The sequence below is a fragment of the Montipora foliosa genome, chromosome 2 (assembly GCF_036669935.1).
Source record: "Montipora foliosa isolate CH-2021 chromosome 2, ASM3666993v2, whole genome shotgun sequence".
Taxonomy (NCBI): domain Eukaryota; kingdom Metazoa; phylum Cnidaria; class Anthozoa; order Scleractinia; family Acroporidae; genus Montipora; species Montipora foliosa.
This window is the reverse complement of record NC_090870.1, coordinates 12,179,396-12,201,895: the sequence shown is the minus strand read 5'-3', so window position 1 is coordinate 12,201,895 and position 22,500 is coordinate 12,179,396. Positions and strand designations below refer to the sequence as shown.

At 39.6% G+C, this 22,500-nt stretch overlaps 2 protein-coding genes and 1 long non-coding RNA gene across 5 annotated transcripts in view; 2 read left to right on the top strand and 1 right to left on the bottom strand.

Moving 5' to 3' along the window:
* Positions 1-1,223, top strand: part of LOC137992457 (alpha-2-macroglobulin-like) — a 103,742-nt gene extending 102,519 nt beyond the window's left edge. The window contains exon 36 of the mRNA XM_068837803.1: positions 915-1,223. The gene's annotated coding sequence lies outside the window, so the exon portion shown is untranslated. The remainder of the gene's footprint in view (positions 1-914) is intronic.
* Positions 1,224-2,816: 1,593 nt separating this feature from the next.
* Positions 2,817-14,211, bottom strand: LOC137992471 (uncharacterized). 3 transcript variants are annotated; one of them, XR_011121699.1, is made up of 4 exons: positions 12,482-14,211; positions 11,934-12,146; positions 10,597-10,737; positions 2,817-6,535 (listed from the first exon to the last, which is right to left on the bottom strand). It is a non-coding gene; the product is annotated as an uncharacterized lncRNA (long non-coding RNA). The 3 variants fall into 3 exon arrangements; XR_011121701.1 differs by having other exon boundaries at positions 2,818-6,535; positions 13,642-14,211; XR_011121700.1 differs by lacking the exon at positions 10,597-10,737 and having other exon boundaries at positions 2,818-6,535.
* Positions 14,212-14,353: 142 nt separating this feature from the next.
* Positions 14,354-22,500, top strand: part of LOC137992456 (alpha-2-macroglobulin-like) — an 88,671-nt gene continuing 80,524 nt past the window's right edge. The window contains 1 exon segment of the mRNA XM_068837802.1: positions 14,354-14,611. Coding sequence (XP_068693903.1) covers positions 14,547-14,611 — 65 coding nt within the window. The 5' untranslated portion in view covers positions 14,354-14,546.

Genomic DNA, 22,500 nt, shown 5'->3' with positions numbered 1-22,500 from the left:
TTAGCTTGGATTTACATCTCGTGGAAATGATTTTAACAATTTATTTAAAAAGGAGTATCTCTTAGATTTGCCCGAGTTATTATGGCTTCTGGAAATAAATACAGACCACTGACTCGATACTCGCCGTCTCTAGATTCAAAGTAAGTAGCTATTGAGCCGGCGTTCAGGCCGATGACGCCCTCGACGAGGTCTTTTCGCGATCTTTTTGAGTTATCAGTTAACGAAACTAATTATGATATCCAAGAGAGAAAATTCGGCGTGAAAAAGAGTTAAGTTAGTTAATATGACTTTTTAAAGTCCTTGATTTAATTCAAGGCTTCGATTCTCGCACTCGCGGCTGCCATATGTGATTTGAGTTTGTAGGTTCTTTAGTCTGCTACGGGAGGTTTTTCTCCAGGTACCCTTTTTTTTCCCGTTCATTTGAAGTGATCCTCTTTAATTCAATATGGTTTGACTGGATTCTCTGTCTACCAAATTAGCAGAGCACTTTTCATTCGATTATACAAAACCGGTGCATATATTTCTTGGATAAGGGTTTAGTTGCTGGGGAAATGAGGCACAAAAATGGATTTATCAACTGAGTTGACATGGTACATTGGCCACCGTAGGGAGGTTTGAATTTCAAATTCCTCAACGGTAGTCAATTTACAATATTAATCGAGTTGATAAACCTCTTCATATATTTCTTGGCCCGGTGATCTTAGCGTCTATGATATTGGCGTTTGTAGTACGTGGCATGGGGCATAAATTCTGGTACTGCGGTGATCACTGTCGTGATAAGTTGGAAGCTCCTAAAGCTATGAAGCCCCGACTTCCGAGAAATAAGTGATGCTGTTGGTTCTGGTCTTTTCAAGACCACAAGCCTGGCGTCGCTTTTCTTCCCCAAATTACTAATATCTATCCTCTTTTGCCAGGTGTGCTAAGTGGATCAACATTGCCAGAAGATTCAGATCGTGTCATATTTCATTACTTTTTTTTCCAATACTTTATATTCCAATATCATTTAACATATTCATATGCTGAGAGATGATTTGTTAGCCAATCTTATTGAAAGGTTATAGCACGAGTGAAGGTAGTTTTGAAAAGGAATTGAAATGGAAGGAGGTTTTTTCAAAGAGTTTTATAAAACTGACCTTGTACTCCAACAAACATTTTGTAATGTTACATGTAGCAAGTTTAGAAACGTTTCAAGGAAAAATAAAGTTTTTCGCACATTTCATAAAGGCTGTGTAATTTATTTCGAGCGCGTGACATTTACCTAACGAACAGTTTAGTGGATAAAACAAACACCGAGCATCCGCAAATCTTGCATGAATATGAATATCATGAACAAATGAACTCGGAATGAACGAAACCTAATTGGCCAGTGCCATATTTCAATCGAAGCTGGAAATGTCAGCCTCGAGTTGCTAATCTTATTCAACATTCACTTGGTACGTTTGACATCAGTTTCCCTTACGGAACCACATAATCCACTCAAAGATACGAAATTGAATTGATGTGTTTGTAATAGAGTCTTTCAAAAACAGTAAATACATTTTACGTTGTTGCACAATGCTTAAATTATCGTTAAAAGAAAATAGGATATAACGTACAAAGATACATTACAGTGAGTGCTGTTAACGTAGTGCAAGGTTTGTGCGGAATTCTGATCAAGACTTCAATGTTGGTGTGAAAGGGAGCTCATGGTGATTAGTGGAGAGGGAAATGACCTCACGTCGATTTGTCATTGGGTCCTCAAATGACGACAAATCTTGTATTCTAATGCCTGTGATTGGTTGACAATCCATGTTCCGTCTTCCAATCACCAAGCTACCTATTGGAAGTAAACTAAAAGTCCTTTGAAACGAGAGGGTGTTAAGGTTGCTAAAGGTGTAAAACGCAAAGAAAGCTGGTTAAAAACGTCAAATCAAATAAATCATGGTTTCAAGTTTGAGTCAAACCATCATTTGCGAGAACAAGGGTAAAGTTGAATACTAGAACACTTCCTTCAACGTTTGCAGCAGGCGTGTTTGCCGACATCGGGTAATGCTTGCCCAACATACGCACAACCTTTGTTAACGATGTTTAGTTTGACTGATGTTGAAATCGTTTTAAGGAACATCGTTTAACAAGAAAGTGATACCACCCCTGTCCCTAAGAGAAAAGGAAAAGCATAAATTCATTCTCCGGCACGTTAACGTTGTCAAAGGATGTGCAATAGTTGATGACTGTGGATGATGGTCCACAATACTAAAGAAGCACGATACCGTTTGGCCACCGACTACCAGGCACTGCCACTGAAATTTTCACGCGGCAGGGCCTGTCTCTGAAATCGGGCACCAACCTCCACACGAATAACTATTTAAATTAAGGACGTTCGCGCCCATTGCTACTGCGCATCTTTTCGCACATGTCACGCACACGTCATGCATCGTAGACCACGCAGTAAACACGATGCTAAAGGCGCAAAAATTTTCCACAAGAATAGAACATGAAAGTATGTGGCATCATGGGATAGTTGTGGGCCCAGGTCTTCTCGGAAATGTCACGCAATGGCGTGACAGTGCGAATAGACAATCGCTTTGAGAACTTCGCAGCGATTTTACTCTCTTGAATGCTCGGTGACCCCCATTTTTCTTTCCATAGATCACTTCCTTTCTCGATTTTGTCCATTTTAACAAAAAACAAAAAAAATCTGAACGTGAGAAGTTACAAATATTTGGCCTTTTATGCTCTCGCGCGACCGAAGTTTTCTTTCTTAGACTAATATGTGTCGTTTTTCAAGGTCTATTTACCTCAGAAAAAGGCATCAGCTGCAAAGGTTAATTTAGTTATATTAGTTATGTTGAACTGAGTACGTTTACCTGATCTAAATTTCACTCATGTAGCTTTTTTATTGCTGACAGTTGTAAGCTAAGTTCGTCACAAAGTAACGCAATCTTCTAAAAATGCACCTCATGATCTCGAAAACGAGCACGGTAACCCCCCATTTTTTTTGCCTTTTTTGCAAAAGTAGATCATTACCTTTCTGCGTGACAAGTTTAAAAAAAATCTGTACGTGGGAACGTTTTAGGCGCGAACGTCCTTAAAGGGAAAAAACGCGATCAAACTATCAGCGACATTCACGAACCGTTTTCAAGGCTCAACTCTCATAAGAAAAGTATAATCAAATCATTAATTTTCACGAATAAATACAGTCACACAACAGTCAAAGATAAGCATATTTCACATTTGTAACAAAATAAGATGCTGTTCATTGCACTCATATCCTCTACACATATACATAAAAAACATAAAAACAGCTTCTCATATGCACAGAAAAATCTTAATCAAATAATCTCGTCAGTGTCTCCTTCAAAAATATACTGCTAAATCCTCTGTTCCGACGTGTCCATGAATAGGATGAAAATACAATTATTCCGCTAACCTCGACTTGGTATTTTCATTCCATAGCATTCCAACCCAGGCTATTGAAACCCATTTTATCGAAGGTCTTAAGTCAAAGAGTGCTCTTCATTCAGCCAAAAAGTTTCCAGATGACCTTTCTAAGCCCACCCTGGGAGCAGAGCCTCTTTGAAACTCACCTGAGGGCGAGGCGAGCAAGAGAGAGGCTCTACAGAAATCGCGTCAAGTCTTTTAAGGTGGCTGAACACAGTTTTTGATATTTTTGTTTCATTTACCTTTTTCTCTAAAACCCTTGATCCTTTGGTCACCAAAAATGGTAGCAAACAAGTTAACAACACGAACTTCGGTTTTTTGACACTTAAGCTGACGTATATGCCGTTGCCATGGTAACATAAATAAATATAAACAGGCCTTTAAAATCCATTTGTTTATTTGCTGAAAATCTGGTCGTTTGATTTTCTTATTAATTTGCATGCAACAAGCTTGTAACGATGCTAACAAGCTTACACTATGTTAATAATAATTTGACAGAGATCTTTAATACCTTGTTGAACGTTCACTGGAATATCTAAAATTTCCTCTGTTAAAGTTCAAATTTTTTTCAACACTCCAGGTGCTTTTTTCCTAAAGTACTTTCGTGCCAAATTTCGTTACATTCTAACTAGTGGTTCTCGAGAAATATGCCGGCGTATTTCCGCATGCGCTGCTTACTACGCATGCGCTGCATTTAATTGGGTTCTTTAAATAATAATAATAATAATATTAATAATAATAATATTAATAATAATAATAATAATAATAAATAATAATAATAAATAATAATAATAAATAATAATAATAACTTTATTTGTCCTGGTAAAAAACCGGTCAGTCAATCAACGAAGGTTGATAGACTGGTATTAAACCGTGACCAGAACACAAGAAAATATAAAATATTAATAACAAAGAAAAACCTGCTCATAAAAGACTAGAACCATCAAAACACTTTGTTCAATTGTGAGGAAAAATAGTACAGATAGCGGAAGCATTGAGCAAATAAAATGATTGCTGTATTGAAGCCATGTTTATTTGTTTTGCAATCCTTGTGCGCGCGCGGAAACTGTGTTCGGCCACCTTAAGGAGGCTCGAAAGCGTTTTTAGCTGCGCGCGTAACCTACACACGCCATAACTAAGAAACACGCGTCAGCTGAATGAATCAAATTTCTAAAATTTGTATCAAAAGTAGCGCGCGCAACACACCGGTCTTTATCTCGAAATTTTGCTCGGTGACCTATCTTGATTTTTTGCATGCATGTATCATTCACGATGGCACTTCAAATAAAAAAGTTTCGGGGAAAGTTATCAAGTACAATTTTCTGTAAACCACAAAACGCCCTTTTTCGATATATCTTAAATTCTACTGGATAACTTTTTGTCATACTCTAAAGAATTTAGGGAGATTTCCAACAAAGAAATAAAGACGGTAGGTCACCGACTTAGTTTTTCAAATAATTTTAAAAAAATGAAATTTAGAGGGCCTTTTTGTGGACCTGGCGCGTTGCCATGGTAACCGATATGACGTCATAACTGCCCTTAAAGGAAAAGTACGGCCTAGAAAAAGTTTCTCTGAATCGAAAGTATTATCATACTTGACCACTCATTTGGGCGTAATGTGTTTAAATAGCCAACAATAAGGCATCAAAAATGGACAAATTTAAATTTAAATCCGCCATCTTTGTTTTTGTGTATGCAAACGAGTCTATGACGTAGCAATAGTCAAGGATTTCTCCGGATAACTAGATGTACTTGATGTAAACAAGGAAAACAGCGCGAGGAGAGCGATACTTTGTAGACTTTAATCTGAATCCAGAGGGTAAATTGCATTGATATTGGCTGGCTCCACAATCAGAACAGATTTACCTCGTGGTCGTTAAACAGGGTTTTATATGTGAGCTATATGCAGGAGTTTTACGAAGCGAAAGAGAGCTTGCAGTGCTATCCTGCGCTCATTGCTGTGAAATAAACGCGTCTACCGTGGTTTTCTACGAGATCCCTGGTACAACTTTAAAACAAACGATCGATTTATACATTTCCATCAAATAGTAAGAGTAAATCGTTTCAGTAGTGTCTTTATAAAGCTAACAAAATTTAATTGCATTTCAAGTTGTTTATTTTACTGCCTGGAAAAGCGCATAACAGTGAAAGTCGTCTATATATTGCTTGGATTCAGTTTCCTCGCTCCAATATAATGATATTGTGGACTGGTTGACTGAAATTTCAGCATGAAGCGAATGTTACCAAGACCAATTGCAATATTCAGATACCTCAGTTAAGGTCCCGCTTGAAGTCCTCCTTAGCAAAATGACAGACCCGAAAAGACAATATAGCGGTCAGGTTTTCAGGTTTGAGGAATCCATCCATGTTTTATTTTCGCAGGCCAACTTTTCTTTCAATTTTCGTTTTCCGGAGGAATCTTCTGGGTTTTTTAATTCAATATGTCATCACCCTCGAAAGCGTAAAACTCCAACAGCGGTAATTGTTGCTGTGAAAAAGCCTTGCTATGGGTACTGAGCAACATCTGAAAGTTTCGTTGGCGAAATAAATACGTTTGCTGAAGCATCAAAGACGGCTGTCGCAGAAGAAAGAAAGTGAAAAAGAAAAGGGGGTACGCTTGTCGAATATTTTTATGTCGCATGTTCAAGGTTTTTGTCTTGTTTACATTTGTTCTAGCTAATTTTTGCCGCCTATTTTGATTAACCATGCAGAGAATCTGCAAGTATTAAGTGACTTGAGTTTCTGTCGCACTTATGGCCTACTTGGCCCACTAGCTATTGAACCACTAAACCGTTTACCATACTTCATCTTACATTTGAATTTCTTGGAGCAGAAAGGTCACACAACGTTGAGTGAAAGTGATCGGGGAACGAAGAACTTGGAACTTAGAACTATTGCATGTCATAACAAGTCATATCCAAGATGGCGCTCAAGTCACTTGGCCTAAAACAGATTATTAAATCTGTTTTTCATATCCCCCAACGTTAAAATTTCATTGTCGCGGAGTTCAGTTGAGAATGAGCGACGGCGTCTGCGTGAATGGATGATGTGGTTTCATCTATGGGTACATGGTTACGGTGGAGGTTCCCCTCGTTTGGACGGATCGACCTGACACCTAGGAGATGACAGGAAATGGAATCTGTAAGTTTGCGACTTCTCCAACCCTCTTAATTAACGTTACAAGAAAGAGCGGGTAATGACACTGGTATGAACAGGGCATGTGGAGAACATTTATAAGAGAATTATCTTCATGTGCTGACGTTTTCCAAAAAAATGATTTTAATTTGGTTTTTTCACGTTTTTGTTTTGCTGGCGACGGCATAAAATGCACATGCGGAGCGAGCACAGCTAAAAATTGTAGGCAGTTTCGTTCCCGTTGCGGGAACAATTGAACAGTAGGAAGTTTAAGAAATGACCACGGCTACGGGAAACGACAACGGAACAAAACAATCATTAACTTCTCACTAACCCAGCGCAAGGGTCGTACTGGCCCGAGGTCGTGGCAGTACGGACCGAGCGCAGCGAGGTCCGTACAAAAACGACCGAGGGCCAATATTCCCCAGTACGGCTCGAGCTAGCTCGGTTAGTAAGTAGTTTATTATATGGCTTTTTAATTACCTTTTGCTTTGTTTTTGCAAGCCCGTAATCGGCCCGTGGGCATTACGGGAGATTATTATATGGTTCTGTCTCACAAGGACTGGGAACTACCAAGTTCACGAATTTGATTGGCTGAAATCGATATTGACCGCGGTCTAGATTTTCTCATCTAGACCGGCAGCTAGACCAGTAATATTTTGCGGTGAAAAGATGCAAACTAAAATGCAAAAATATTGAGTATTTTCTTCTACCAATATTTATTTATGGAAATGCCAAACAGCATGATGACAAAAGAGAGGATGACGAGCAAACTTTGACAGAATTAAGTTCAGCTCATCGCCGTTCGCAAGCAAAATGTCACTTAGTACAAACCAGTTACATTAAACGAATTAAATTGTTCTTGTTTGCCATATAGTAAACATCTTATTAACCGAGCTTAGTCAGTCTGTGTGGGAGAATCTTGACCTCACTGCGTTCGGTCTGTACTCGCGACCTCGGTCAAGATTCTCCCATACTGACCTCCTTCTCGGTTAATAAGAGCTAATTATTATATGGTTCTGTCTCACAAGGACTGGGAACTACCAAAGTTCACGAATTTGATTGGCTGCAATCGATATTGACCGCGGTCTAGATTTTCCCATCTAGACCGGCATCTAGTCCAGTAGTGTTTTGTGGTGAAAAGATGCAAACTAAAATGCAAAAATATTGAGTATTTTCTTCTACCAATATTTATTTATGGAAGTGCCAAACAGCATGATGACAAAAGAGAGGATGGCGAGCAAACTTTGACAGAATTAAGTTCAGCTCATCGCCACTCATCGCCGTTCGCAAGCAAAATGCCAGTTAGTACAAACCAGTTACATTAAACGAATTAAATTGTTCTTGTTTGCCATATAATAAACATCTTATTAACCGAGCTTAGTCAGTCTGTATGGGAGAATCTTGACCTCGGTCGTGTGTACAGACCTCACTGCGTTCGGTCTGTACTCACGACCTCGGTCAAGATTCTCCCATACAGACCTCCTGCTCGGTTAATAAGAGCTAAATAATGCCCTACAATTCAGTCACAATTAGCCAATCAGAGCGCGCGTACTATTACAGCCATATAATAAAATTGGTTAAAAGAGGCAAAAAGAATCGTGCCTCACGTGCTGCACGCATTTTATTGCTGTAGTTCTCTGCATAACAACAACGTGAAATCACCAAATTTGAGGTTTGAACGACAACTTGAGCGTACACATGTGAATCTTTTATTCTTAATTTTTTACTCTGAAACCGCTCGTACAAACGAGTTGCCGGGAATCATCGCCAAAGACTCACGATAGTGCAAAGTAATATTTTGAGCTGAGGTTTTCGTCGACGTCGCCGTAATGGATAATAGGGAGCTTAAGCAACGACAACGGCGACGACAACGAGAACGTTACAAATTTGTATATTTAGTAGGCAAAAACAATAGCTTTGCACGCCCTGCACGTGCGTTCTTCACTTTTGTCCATTTCTTTGCTGTCGTCAGCAAAACTACAACGTGAAATAGCCAAATTTGAGGATTTATGGACAACGTCATTACTTGAGGATATTTTTTCATTTTCTGCCCTAAATTGAGCGCCGTTCCCACCAGCGTCATTTTTGAGGAACTACCACACCCCCGTCACCGTTGACGTTGCTTAAGCTTAAAAGTCCAGTTTAAGCAACGAAAACGTCAATGAAGACGTCACTGCAAAATATAACTTAGCGCGATCGCAAGTATTTCGCGATTATTCCGTCTTGTTCACCTTGTACAATACGGGCGAACTATCCTGTAACTGAATGAAGGGGGTAGTTTCTAAAGAAACTGTAGTGCTGGGTCTGTGGGGAAGTAGTATAATCGCTCTGACGAAGGGCTAACTCTCGAAACGTTAGCTTTTAGAATCTCTGTACGGTGGCCAATTTACATTATCAACTCCATCGATAAAACCACATTTTTGTATCCTGTAACTGGATGGGTACGAACGGTTTTAAAGTAAAAACAGAAAATGTCTTTTTCATTGTTATATGCCCACGTTGTCGCCAAAACCTAAAACTTGGTGATTTCACGTTGTTGTTTTGTGGAGTACGGCAAAGAAGTGCACGGAAATTCGTTCTGCACGTGCAGCACGAGTATTTCTCCTTTTTTACCCAATCATATTCTTGCTGTGTGGCATTGTCGTTTCCGTTTAACGTTTTCGTAGCCGTCGTCTTTGCTTAAGGACGGTGCCTACTATTGTTATTAGAGAGCTTACGAAACGACGACGCCGACGGCAACGACGACGCTACAAAACAATAGGTTTAGTGAGCAAAAACAATGGCTCTGCACGCTCTGCACGTGCGTATTACATTTTGGTACATTTCTTTGCCGTCATCTCCTAAATGACGACGTGAAATGACCAAATTCAAGGTTCTGTGGAGGACGTTAGCACAAGACGATGAATTTTCAGTTCTCTCTCTACGCTTCCAACCCACTCATACAAGTTTAATTCTTCGATAGTTACTATACATTTTTAACGCGAAACGACATGAAATAGTTTCGTAGTGATATGAATAACGCGAACTCGTATTTTTAAATGTAGTCCTCGTACCCGTCGTCGTCCTCGTTTCGTAAGCTCCCTATTGCACATATGATTTGCGCATCTCGAGATACTCGGATTTCCTATCGGTGATGCTTACTAATACAGGGGTATTTTTGCGCGGTTTAAAAGTATCCGGCGAAAGTAGACCTTAGTAAGTACTCTTGGTATACAAAAAGAAAAGTGGGGGTAACCATGCATTTTTGACAGATAATTAAGCTTCAATTTTAGAAAGAACGCCATACATTGCTTTGTATTTTAAAGCTTTTTACAAATATTATTTGTGAATTATCTTTGAAAAATGCGTGGATACCCTCAATTTTGTCTTTGGATTCCAATAACACTTGTTAAAGATTTACATTTCCCGCATAATCATAAACCAGGGAAATAAAACCTTTGAATTGGTAGGCACCGTCCTTAAACTCCCCAATATTCCTGTGTTTCATACGCTCGACACGTAAAACTTGGGATCTTATTAACGAGCTTAGCTCACGGAGTAGTTGTAAGTCGTCCAATATTTTGGAAATCCAAGCTAATAATAGAACTATAAATAACGCCGATGATATGGCGGAAGCTTTCAATGTGCACTTCACTAACATTGCGAAAATGCTAGCTCGTGATATTCCGGTTGGAGAAGTTGACGCTGAATCATTCTTGTCGCCCTCTGATAATTCGTTTTCTCTAAAACCCCCGAGTATCGACATTGTTCTAGACCTGTTGAAAAAAATCGATGAAAAGAAAGCCACTGGCCTTGACAAGATCCCTAGTAAGTTATTAAAAATGGCAGCTAGTATTGTTGCACCCTCACTAACAAACGTATTTACGAAATCAATCCTCACGGGAATCTATCCAACTGAATGGAAATTGGCTAGGGTGACACCGATCTTTAAACAAGGCTCAAAATCAGACCGTCATAAATAATTATCGCCCCATCTCCGTTATCCCAGTAGTCTCGAAAGTGCTTGAAAAACTTGTCTATGACCAACTTTACCATTACCTAAATGATAATAAACTGCTGTCAAGTTGCCAGTCAGGGTTCCGTTCCTTATACAGTATCATTACAGCTTTGCTTGGGGCGACAAATAGCTGGTCTGTTAACATCGACAATGGCTTCCTGAATGGCGTCGTTTTCATTGACCTTAAAAAGGCATTCGACACTATCGACCATGAAATCATTTTACGCAAGATGTCATACATTGGGGCCGACCAGGAAACTATCACTTGGTTTCAATCGTACAGGTCTAAGCAATCGGACCCAAATTAAGATGTAACGTTAATGGAAGACTGTCAACTCCTCGCACTATTACTTGTGGGGTTCCGCAAGGCAGCATATTAGGTCCCTTGCTATTTTTAATGTATATTAACGATCTTCCTAACTGCCTCCGGGAAGCTTCCCCGAGAATGTTCGCCGACGATACCAATATAACCCTAACTGCAAAAACTTTAACAGAGCTTAAACTAGCATTAACTCCTGAACTCAGTAACCTGAACTGTTGGCTGAGAGCCAACAGGTTGAGTTTAAATGTGGCTAAGACCGAGTTAATGATAATTGGATCTAGGCAGAGATTAAAAACTCAATGTGACAAGGTTGATATACGAATTGATGACGAAATTATCAAGGGAGTAGATCGCACTAAATCCCTCGGTCTTACCATTGATGATCGGCTTTCTTGGTCAAATCATGTAGACGAAATACGCAGGAAAGTTTCCTCAGCTATAGGAGGCTTAAAACGAATACGGCACTTTATCTCAGCTAATACTGCGCTTCAAATTTATACCGCTTTAATATTACCTCATTTTGATTATTGCAGTCCTGTCTGGGACTGCTTAAGCGGCCAGTCAAGCGATAAGCTGCAAAAATTACAAAATCGCGCAGCTAGGATAATTACTAAATTACCCTTTGATACGAGCTCCAACCTCCTCCTCGATACTCTTAAGTGGGAGAAGCTGTCTCTTCGACGTAAAAAACAGAAAGCACTAATTATGTATAAAACAATTCACGATCTTGCCCCGGAATACCTTCAACGCCTTTTCAGTCAACGACATGCTGAATATAACTTGAGAAACTTAGAAGGTAAGCTTACTCTACCCAAGCCAAATACTAATTATTTGAAACGAAGTTTCTGTTATAGCGGGGCTTGTTTGTGGAACAATTTGCCCCAATACTTAAGAAATGCTGACTCTATTGGGCAGTTCAAACGCACAATCAAGCAAGTATCTGACCTATCGGATTCCCACACGGCAATCATGTAAAACAGTTGTAAAGCGTTTTTTTTCCTTTTTTTTAGCTTAACTGATGATTTTCCGTGTTTTAAATAAAGTTTACTTACTTACATGTACGTTTTGACGCTAGTATAACCGCGAATCCTTCTATTCTTCATCTTGGCTTGAAAACCATTTCTCAACGTAAACTGGCACGGAAGGTTAAAAATCGAAACCTTGAAGTTGTCGTTGACGTTGTTGCGGTTTTCGTTGCAAAAACTTCCTCGTGGAGGATGGAGGAAGGTAGTTCATTCCCTCGGCTATTTTGGGGGATGCAGAATTAAGCTGAAGACAAAGAAAAGTGTAGTTACATGTGATTCACATCAGAACTCTGAGAGTCGGACGTACAAAAAAAAACTCTCAATAGAAAGACCTTCAACATCAAATACTTATTAAAAACTATGTAAAGGCCTATAAATTGTCAATCATTTGAAATGTGACGGTGAGCTGAAGCAACGAGGGTTTGAGCAAGCTAGATCGAGATAAATACGCATTGCAGCGGGATGACGGGATGGAACGAAACCAGTTGCGGGATGCGGGATTCAAGAACGCACTCAATGCAATCCTGACAGCAAAGTAACAAGAAAGAAACGTCGTAAGACTGGACATTAGGGTCTTACCTTCAGAATATACAGTTGTGTGAAAGCGAACTTACTTTGCATCTGTAAAATGGCCCTGCAACTAATTTGCAAAAGTGAAGAGGCTATTGTAGTCTTCAAGGAGAAACAACTACGATGCTGGGACCCGTTTCTCGAAAGTCCCGAAACTTCGGGTGTCACAATTCCCGCTGTATCTCAAGAATGGAGAGGATGTAAGTCGTCGAACTTGTACAAATGGTTGTTCGAGCCCGAAAACTTTTCGGGACTTTCGAAAAACAGACCCCTGGACAGAAAAATACCCAAATGAAACTTCCCCTCCATTGCCCCACGAAGTTTAAGGGAGACAAGATGTTTTAGTGTATTGCCTGCTCATTTATAATTGTAAAGCAGGCTATACTGTGTAAGATTGCAAACTTGTGCAGTTTGAAAAAAAAAAAACGAGAAGAAAACGTTTTGGGGGGATGTGATGTCGTTGATGACTTAATTTTTTTGACCTTTAGGTATAATTTTGGATACAGTTCAAGTTTCTAGTATTCATTTCCGTTTCAGAGGAAGTATGACTATGAAACCCAGCTGTTGTTTCCCCAAAACATCGGCGATCTTTGAACTGTTATGCGAGAGAAGAGGAAGTTGGAAATAGTCACTCGTCTGCTTGTTTGTTGACTTTATTGAGCGCATACGTAACGTGTCCATTTTTGCTTTTGTCGACCAAAATGACAACATGGTTACGTAACAACAGGGGCACCCAACGAGAATATAGTTCAAAACCACTTAAACATAGCATTGTTTAACGTATTTTAGTATTTAAACTGTAGATATAGGCATATTTTTATCCCCTAAAAATTTTACATCTGTTCGGATTTCCTAGCTGAAAGTCCAGTGGTCCGAAATTTTTAGGGATCAAAACTTACTTTTTCGAAAAATTTAGCCAGAAAAAAGGCTCCCGAAAATTCTAGGTGACCTTTTTGAGGTAAAAATCCGTTAAAAATGGGCAATTATACGAATTTTCGAAAATCCTAGGACAGGCAGGCAAGCAATAAATTTTACAACAAATGTTACGAAAATTCTAGATCTCAAATCGTCTTCCGAACAGATATTTTCCGAAAATTGACGTTGGGTGCCCCTGTAACAAGTAAACAATCTTTTTTCCCTGGTCTGTAGATTATTGAATACCCACTCACGTATTTGCGTATTCACATTGTGTGTTCTGTCTTTCCGTTGCACGAAATTTTCTTAAGACGTGATTCTGTGTGATCAGATCAAGTGAAAATGGGGCTTCAGTCTTCGCCAGCTCTTTCCAGAAGTTTACCAAAATAAGCCTTTTGCCAAGTGTATAACTTTAGGATACAACCAGGGTAGTCACACAACGAGGCAGTTGCTCCAGAGACTAACCAGATATGTAAAGAAACTGATCGCTATTTTGAGCTTAATAGCTCAAAGAGGTCGATAAACGACCATTGAGTAACAGGATTTATATTCCAAGATCATCACGGTAAGCCAATAAAGTGAAATTCATCACCAACCACAAAGCGTCCTATTGAGAGGGGGGCAATTTTATACACGCATGAACTCAGAAAGCTCACGAACTATATATTGAAGTTAGCTAGTTAGTGTCGGAATTGGAGAGCTAAAACTATACGATGAAATTTTTAACTGAAAAAAGGGAAATCCTAAAAATACTCTTTGTATGGGAATTTATGGGAAATATTATTTGTGTGGGAATTTAGTTTCCCCCAATTATCCTCCAGTCATACACTTTTTGTATATATCTTCTGTAAAAAGTATTATATCAGTACTCACAGTACGCCAACGTGTGCAGCGAGGTGTCGAAAGACGTTTTATGACCCATTTACGAATGACAGCGTATTAAAGTTGCGGGGTTAAATTACTGCTGTCGTAATAGAGATCATCTACGCAGCACCATAACAGTTTCAGTGAAAGCTGGAGCGTGAAGAATTACAGTACTTTTTTCACACATCGTTTGCAAACGTCTTCTTCCTTTAAAAAGTTGACATTATCTCTTGTTTCCTTTGTGATATCACGTCTGCTCTCTGGACGCAAGAAGTAGAACAAAGACGCAAAGGAGATGAAGGGCAAAATCGTGATTTGTTTTGCTTTTATCGTCGTTCATGCAGTGGGCTACGTTGAAAGGTAAGTGAGAATTGACACATTTTTCACTACATCATTAGACTAGCCCGGCATTCGAGGAGCACCAAATGGGTTGATTCGTGGAAGTGTCAGCTCTTGAGACCAGGACGGAGCTGGCCGAGTTAAGTAGAAAATGGTACCTGGAACGTTCCGATATCTGAGAGGAAATTTAATCCCTTTGACCCAAGAAGACTACTACATGCTGACATAATGGATGAAAAAAGTCAGCGAGGACAGGAATAAGGGTTTGAGTTCCTAATACCGAAAGTTTTTGGATCTTTAAGTCAAAGCAACTAAAGAAATTCAATTTTCTACACGTTTTCAAAATACACCGACAAGAATTGCGCAATAACAGTTCATAAAAGAAGAGTAGAATGAACTTTAATTGCAATGTAATTTGGTAAATAAATGTATTTTTACTTTTTTGTCCCCTTTCGTTCACCGGGAAGTGAGAAACCTCTTTGCTTTCAGCTCACTTTTCATTTTTCCTTGTGGTATTGCTCTTTTACGCATTGATTTAGGATCAGTTTCTCTGGAAGCACTGATCAATGCTCTGCAGCTCTGGAATGCTGATCTCAGAGCTCAAAGTCGAAGTACTTATAATTAAAGAATGATCGATCAGACGAACTCTTGATATACACACACGTAGCAATCTCGGATTATTGAAGTGCGTTCGACAGTCGCTTTAGTGAGTAGGGAAAGAAACAATGACTCAAGTTGCGAAGTTACCATTCCTCGAGCAATGCTTCTCTTCTTTCCTTTTATTTTTTGTGTAGCTGGAGAATTTTTAAGTCAAATACTAATTAGCAAATCTGACACCCGCCAACTCGTGTGTTTCGCGTGTGCTCATTTAGGTGGAGTTTCCGGGATGTGTCAGGGGATCTTGTATCTTTTTCAATGGCACGTGTATAATCCCAGCAGTTTTTGTTTCATGTTTCACCTCGATTAAGAAAATAACACAAACAGCGGTGATAAACATTGTATTCAAACGCATTTTTATAAAACTTGACGTTTCGTATGCTAGTCAACACACATTTTCAAAAGTGACCGTTACAATTTTTAAAAACTCTATATATATCGTAAACAATAGGGGTCTGGAACCTAGACTGAGAAACATGATCTGCAGCAGTACGTGTCTAAACATAATGAAAAGTAATAGCTAAAACAGCAATAACTTCTCACTACTAATATTTACATTAAGGGAAGGCTTTAGCTCTTGAATAAGCCTTCCCTTAATGTAAATATTAGTAGTGAGAAGTTATTGCTGTTTTAGCTATTACCTTTCATTATGTTTAGACACGTACTGCTGCAGATCATTTTTCTCAGTCTAGGTTCCAGACCCCTATTGTTTACGATATATATATAGTTTTTAAAAATTGTATCACTTTTGAAAATGTGTGTTGACTAGCATACGAAACGTCAAGTTTTATAAAAATGCGTTTGAATACAATGTTTATCACCGCTGTTTGTGTTATTTTCTTAATCAAGCTACGATGGCCTAAGAACAAGAGTTTATACGATATGTTTCACCTCGTTGCGCTTTAGGATCTCGTTTCATATGAGACGTTTTGTCAAGTGGGCCTACTCTCCTATCCGCGCACATTCACACGTGCAAACACTTGAAATCCTATAACAGGAACTCGAGCGAATAGGTGAAAAAAAGTTTCTTTTACTGCAAAAAAAAAAAACCCTAGTCTTGCCATATTGCCAAAATCGGTCAGTGTGAGTGAAGTACGTGTGTTGCAGACAAACAGAATCTGATTACGAGGAGAGAAGACCCGGCATTCACACCATAAATATTGTGCAGAAACGTCTACGGTAAAAGTCTTTTTTTGATTCCACTGCGGGTGGTACATCCCTAGAACGTTCTTAGGAAATGTGATAGGCAAGGAATGCAAAATGCGCTGAGTTTATATCGCCGTGTTTTGTGTATGTAATCACGCGTATTTGAAAACTTTGAAAATATAAGTGAAATTAGTCCTTAATTGCACGAGGGCACATTGCGATTACATGTTTACCACATAAAGGAGCAAAATTAGTCAGGGATGCTCGTTCAATGCCACTAAAAATGACAATCAATCTAACAGGCTTTCATTCGTTCGGTTAAAGTTCAATCCAATAAATCGTGGCTGCAAACAGAAATACGCTTAAAGTGTATTTTATATGTGGACAAAAAGCAGTTAAATCACAGTCAGAATCTGGAATACGCTCTGGATAAGCAACTGTTAACCAATCAGGATCAAGTAAGCATGCCCTCTTGATTACCAAAAGTGCCCTTGTGATTAGAAAAATTGCCCTTCGTCTCAGCCAATCATGCAGCATTCAGTAATTTTGCCCCGTATGTGATAACCCCCAAAAAAAGTCAACGGGGGTCCAGTCCGCAGGGTTTTGGCGCCGGTAGTTTCTGTAGTTTCGGCCTGAGGAGGTTTCATTCTATCTAAACGCCTTGCTGTTAAGCTATTAAGTCTATTTGGAGTCTAGTGTAACCATACAGTTTAAAAACGGAACTCTCTCTGTGTGAAGACACATTAAAGAAAGAAACATCTGTTACGATCTGATATTGGATTGCGTTACCTCAAACGCGACGTTTTCCCGTGAAATCTTGCGAAGACAGCCTCTCGCTACTTTCGGTAAGGCTGCGTCGAAAAGTGGGACGGGGGCGCGGGGGCGTGGGGACGTGGGGACTTGGGGACTCGGGGGCGTGGGGACGGGGCGACGCATTTTTACCATTTGTTTAACTTTTCATCATATTTCACAAAATCCTCGTCTGTTGATCGTAACTGCGTTGTACCCTGGTTTTAAGTTCCTCGTTTGTACAATGTGAAACAGAGGTGTAGTAAATATATATGGGATAGTTCATTACTCGTCTTCATAAAAAGGTGACTTTCATTATACTACTATCAAGTTACACAGTAGAGTAATTTAGGGAAAACGAAGGGACACATATTTTTGCATTAAGTCGTTATTTGACATAGGCAACATGAACGAAACGTTGGTATGGCAATTTCTCAGATCATTCTACAATTCTCCAAGAATATCGAGGCTTGAATATTTCACAGCACTTCCACTTTCTGCGTTTTTACGGATATATCCACGAGTTTGGTGAGGTAACCGGAAGTTTGGTCAAGTTGGCCAATCAGGAGCACCTCTGAGACAGCTGTAACTTCCTGTTTGCTAGGTTGTGCGCCGCCATTGCTGTTTGCGACTTTTATACTTAAGTGTTTGAGCACCTTCCGCTGCATTTAGAAGCAAGAAACTGAAGAATTAAAGAAATGGCGTCCTTCGAAGGTGAAGCAAAAGATTCTGAACAAGTACACATTGGTGCAATTAATTGTACACCGCCTTTCACTCACCAAGACTTTAATACATGTCGAAATGGAATCAACCTGAATCGATGGACATGGTGAGAAGACAGTCTCTGTCGATCCCCTAAGCTCACGGAGGATTAACAAATTCCATTTGGAAGGTGACTTTCATTTGGAGAGTGACATTGAAGCTATGAAAGTATATCAATGTTTATCAAAGCTATCGCGACGTTTTGCAAGCTATCAGTCAGCAAGGCCACATGAATCCAGCTCGAACAACATCAGTGACATGAAAACAATGAGGAAGCCAAGCAACCCATGCTTCCAGACACTAGTACTTGTGTCGCGGACCATAATGACAAACTGTCGAAAGTCTCGGCCATTGATTATGTAAGGGAAAGTGATGAGGAATCCGTACCAATTTCCTGCGATAGAGTAAGGGCTAAGGGCGTTCGCAAATGCAAACAAGTCATGCTTCCCGGGACAGAAACCCTTCCAGAATTCCTTATAAGAAAACGTTTCATAAAGACAAGGTAATTAGAAAGTGTATGGTGCATTATTTAAAGAAGAACCGAGCTCGTCTGAGTTGAGAAAGTGATTATTTCTTGCTTTTGGAAAATAATGTTATATTGCAGTAAGAATGTCTAGACCCAGACTGCAACTCAGGTCTGTTCCAAACGTCGTGCTACTGCCGTGCCAAACTCAAATGAATTTGGCTTGGCAGTGGCACGACGATGGCACGGCAGCGGTTTCAAACGTAGAACCTAATACAGTCGCACCAAATTCAAAAGACAGAACAAACCATCCATCCAGCCTAATAGTATGCAAATAATGCAAAATACATTAAATTAATTTACGAATTGAGTTCGGCGCAACAATGGCACGCCGTTTGAAACCAAGTCGTGCTACTAGTAATAATTTCTACAAAGCAGTGGCAAAAAGAGCTTACCGGTATTTGAGAAAATCTACATTGTATCAAGCGGAAGAGACAAAATAAAGAGTTCAGGGAAAAGAAAAACAATGCAAAACACCAAAAAAGATCTGAAAATATTGAAGCAGCAGCGGAATATGAAAAGCAAACATTTCACAAGGGTAAAGCTTCCAATCCAGAACATATCAGAGAACTAAACAGAAAAGCATAGAACCATTTAAGGAAAGCTACATGTATGCAGAGCTCAAGGCTAAACCAAGCTGAAATTTGTCAAGGTCCAGACTCTATTAGACATTCCATGTCAAAAGTGATTCAGTCTTTTCTCGTGATAAGATAACACATGGCCCTGAATATATATGCACTTGCTGTGATCAGTTATAGTTCAGACCATCTGTCTCAAAGTGTAGTAACAGTATCAAATATAGTGATAAATATTCACAAGGTTTGTTGGAGGAATGTGTAACTGGCACAAAAAGTGTTTATAATACTGAATGGATCTGCTCTAGTTGCCTACCCTGATGACATTAACAACATGACATAGCAACAAAAATCAGACCTTATTCAAAATTGCCCTGTCATCTGTGCAACGAAATTTGAACACATGGTACAGCTCTTTATAGAGGATGTGTTCAAGAGTAATGTTATGCCTATTGGAGAAATGGTGGACTTGTTTTACGGGGTTGAATTCCAGCAAAGGGGATCACCTCACATTTACGCATTATTTTGGGTATCTAGTTGCATGTGAGAGCCCCCTGTGCTGTTACACAATTATCCAGCTGTTATATCACACTGACTAATGCATAAAGAAAACTTCAGCCTGCCAATTTTAAGCAATTGCGGTAACTTTCATATCCACGGGTAACGACATTGGCACTTTGATTAATTATGCATTTTACTTGTAGTTGTCTGTGTCACGTCACATTACTTGACTGAAGATGTCATAATGCTTGTTTTTGAGATCAGGGGAACGTTTACCCTAAAACATTCCGACAACTTTTTGCTTGAAACTGCTTAAAACTACCATTAATGTATAATTATACCTATTAATGTGATATCATTCATTTTCATTGTGACACTTCTTATGTGATATTTGACCTGTTTTTTCTTATGATTAAAAGGCAGAGTGATAAAACCTCGATAGGAGTTCTAGAGCAAGGTAGCTTGATATAAGATGACTTTTCCATTCTTGTTTCCGATAAAAGATTTAAATTGTTTTTTTGCCGTTAAAAAGCAAGTGACACTGTGACATTTCAGATGAAAGAGCGAGTAGAAAGCTAAGCATGCAGATTTCAAGTTAACGTCGATTGGATAAAATGTTTCTTCGCAAAACAAATATGTGCCAGTTTATGAACTTGGTCAAGCCTTAACACATTTTCGACAATATCAAGGCGACAACCCGAATTTTTCATCGAGGGTAACAAATTGAATAAGCACCAGGAAAGATGCAGTCACAATGCCGCCAACAAGGACATTGGCACAGTATTTAAACTTCAGTTACAGAGAAGTCATAAGGGTCAAGTTTTTGTGCAACAACAACAACAATAACAACAAACGCTGCAATGTCAGCAATGGACCATTAAGTCTTCTGCTTTGTTTCACAGTCGAGCTCAGTGATGGGTGGCGAAAATGAATTTTCGAGAATCCAATTTTTGAAATTTCGTTGTGTATTTAGCTGGTACTTGGAAAGCCTACAGTTGATCATTTTTGCAAAATAACATAAGCAATTCAACTTTCTTGGGGATGTTCTCCCATTTCTGAAATTGTATACTTCGAAAATATGTCGCCAGGTCCCCGACTCCACAGGTCCCCACGTCCTCGCATCCCTGAGTCGCCATGTCTCAACGTCCCCAAGTCCCCGCCTCCCCATGTTCCCACGTCCCCGCATCCCCACGTCCCGTCTCCACGTCCCATCCCACTATTCGACACAACCTTTCGGTAACTACTTGGTGTAGGCATTCATATAGTGATTTTCCCACAATACAGATTGACAATACAAGCTCTGGAGAAAGTCGATAAAAAAGATCAAGAAAAAAGTATGTTTTCTGTCTCGAAATGAAGCTATGATTTGGCCTTGTAGTTTTTTGCCATGGTAAAGCATTTATGTAGGCGAGAATTTTCCATCATGCAAAGACAACTTAAGACTTCTTGTGATATAGAAATGCTAAGACATTCATGATTGATCTCTAGGTCCTCTACTGCTACAGGCGAAAGTAAGCTTACTTTGCGAAGAAGTTAATTTTGTGTCTTATGATCAACCTTTCGCAGTAATCTTAATGAAATAAGTGTAGTGGTTAACCAGGGCATAAAAATGGCCGCCATGTGAAAAAGGCTCTGGCAGGTACAAAATGCAGGTCACAGGTCACAGGTCATTGTTTGACCTATACAGAAAGTATCCTAAACATTCATAAATTAAAGCCAACCTTAGGCCTAAAAACTTTTCTTTAGGTCTAATTAGGCCTAAGGTTAGCTTTTATGAATGTCTAGGATACTTTCTGTAGTGGGAGGCGCGGTGGCCTCATGGTTAGTGCGCTCGACTCCGGATCGAGTGGTCCGGGTTCGGGGCCTGGCAGGGGACATTGTGTTGTGTTCTTGGGCAAGACACTTTACTCTCACGGTGCCTCTCTCCACCCAGGTGTATAAATGGGTACCGGCGTAATGCTGGGGGTAACCCTGCGATGGACTAGCATCCCATCCAGGGGCGAGTACAAATACTCCTAGTCGCTTCATGCTACAGAAACCGGAGATAAGCGCCGGCCTGATGAGCCTTCTGGCTCGTAAGCGGAGACTTTTTTTAGGATACTTTCTGTATTGGTAAAACAATGACCTTTGACCTGTGACCTGCGTTTTGTACCTGCCAGAGCAGGGATGATGCAGTGGTGAGAGCACTCGCCTCCCGTAATGCAATTCGTGAACTTGAAGCTCAGGTTTCTTAAATTCTAGAAATGGAAAGACTGCCAGAATACAATTTTTCAGATAATGATTCGTAGTGGCTCGGTGGATGTCCCAAATGAGCATTACACCGGTACCCATTTATACACCTGGGTGGAGGGAGGCACCATGAGAGCAAAGTGTCTTGCCCAAGAACACAACAGATGAACCAGTTGTACCAATTTTTGAACTACAGCTTGAATGTTGATCTGTTTTCTGAATCATTCTACTTCAAAAATTACTGTCACTGACAGTCGAAACATCGTTTAGTCACTGGTAAGACATTGGTAGGTCACAGAGTGTTGTGTGCTTGCTCCTTAATGTTAAATTTTCTTTATTGGCATGCATCAACAGGCGTTTGATTTCAAGAACATGATTTTCTGTCTGCAAACATGCAGTGGCAACAAAATTCGTATAACTTTTTCTGAAAAAATTTGGTTTAACTTGATTGTTATTCGCTGTATGAATTCTGCTTTTGCAAACCAAATAGCCATCCAAAATGGTCCATATTACTTTTGGTCCCTTTAATTTTTGATGCATAACTGCGTCTACCCATCACAAAAAAAATATCATTGTGTTTCCCATAAACTATGATGGCTTTCTTAAATGCTCTCATGCAGGGACATTATATTCTATTCCATTACTGGGTATGCATGAATATGTCACATCACCACTTCTATTTTCTTCCCAATTTTGAAGTTTAGGATGTTTGTAATTTTAGTGGGTTT